At 57.4% G+C, this 1,257-nt stretch overlaps 1 protein-coding gene across 1 annotated transcript in view; it reads left to right on the forward strand.

Moving 5' to 3' along the window:
• Positions 1 to 6: 6 nt before the first annotated feature.
• The window catches only part of LRRC14 (leucine rich repeat containing 14), a 3,890-nt gene continuing 2,639 nt past the window's right edge, over positions 7 to 1,257 (forward strand). Inside the window, exon 1 of the mRNA XM_019611904.1 lies at positions 7 to 651. Coding sequence (XP_019467449.1) covers positions 26 to 651 — 626 coding nt within the window. The 5' untranslated portion in view covers positions 7 to 25. The remainder of the gene's footprint in view (positions 652 to 1,257) is intronic.

Here is a 1,257-nt window from a genome sequence, read left to right on the forward strand (position 1 = left end):
GAAGGAAGGGGGTTGGGTCAGACGGATGGAAGAAATGCTGGCACCTTTCTCCTCCCTCAGCCCACGGCCGTGCCTGCGTGTGCTGGACATGACTGGCATCCAGGACGGTGCCGAACACGGTCCGGACAGCGTCACCCTGTGGTCGAGGACAGTACTGCTGGCCAAAGCCTGCCTGGAAGCATCACAACGCCGAACCGAACCGCGTGGCACCAAAGAGCAGAAAGGTTCCCCGGTGCCTCCGGTGGAAATCCGCGTCGACCTCTTCGTCAACAGCACCTCCGGGGCCATCTTGAAGGCAGCCCTACGTGGTAGGGGGGCCCTACGCCTGCGCTGCCGTGACTTCCACGCCGAGGAGCTCTCCCTAGGAGGCACCTTGGATCTGTTGGAGGCCTTGGAGCCAGTCGGCTTGCGACGCGTCGAGCTGCGCTTCAACAACTTGGGATTGGCTGGGTTGTGCCAGGTGGTTCCGCGGCTCGCTCGTTTCCCAGACCTGGCCAGCGTGAGGTTGCCCTACAGCAACGTGGACGTGAGGAGGCCTGGGATGGAAGATGGGCTGAGGGAGCTGGCCGAAGCGTTGGGTTGGTTGCATGGGCTGAGGGAGCTCAACCTGGGCTCGTGCCGGCTGGCGGGGCGGCTGCGCTTGCTGCTGGGGTGAGCGCTGCTTTGTTCTCCTAATTTCGGGGGATGATTTGGGGTTTTGGTGCTTGGGGTTCTGTAGAGTCTATGAGTCGGTCTTACTGTGGGATTTTGGTGAAGGTGAGGATGATCCCAAGTCAACCGGTTGGTTGGTTGTGGAGTTATGGGTTTTGGGGAAGGTGGGAATGGTCCCAACTCAAGCAGTTGGCCACGGAGATGTGGGTTGTGGGTTTTATTTGAGGACATTTGGGGTTTTGGTGCTTGGGGCTCCATAGTTGCCATGAGTTGGTCCTCCTGTGGGGTTTTGGTGAAGGCGAGGATGGTCTCTACTCAACCAGTTGATCTGTTATGGAATTATGGGTTTTGGTGAAGGTGAGGATGGTCCCAACTCAACCCGTTGGCCATGGAGCTGTTAGTTCTGGGTTTTATTTGGGGAGATTTGGGGTTTTGGTGCTTGGGGCTCCAAAGATGCTTGGACTTTTTGCCCTTCTGTTGGGTTTTGCTGAAGATGAGGATGATCCCAACTCAACCCGTTGGCCATGGGGACGTGGGTTGTGGGTTTTATCTGAGGGGGATTTGGAGTTTTGTTGCTTGGGGCTCCAAAGATGCCACAAATTTGCC

Source organism: Meleagris gallopavo, unplaced genomic scaffold (genome assembly GCF_000146605.3).
Source record: "Meleagris gallopavo isolate NT-WF06-2002-E0010 breed Aviagen turkey brand Nicholas breeding stock unplaced genomic scaffold, Turkey_5.1 ChrUn_random_7180001957766, whole genome shotgun sequence".
Classification (NCBI taxonomy): domain Eukaryota; kingdom Metazoa; phylum Chordata; class Aves; order Galliformes; family Phasianidae; genus Meleagris; species Meleagris gallopavo.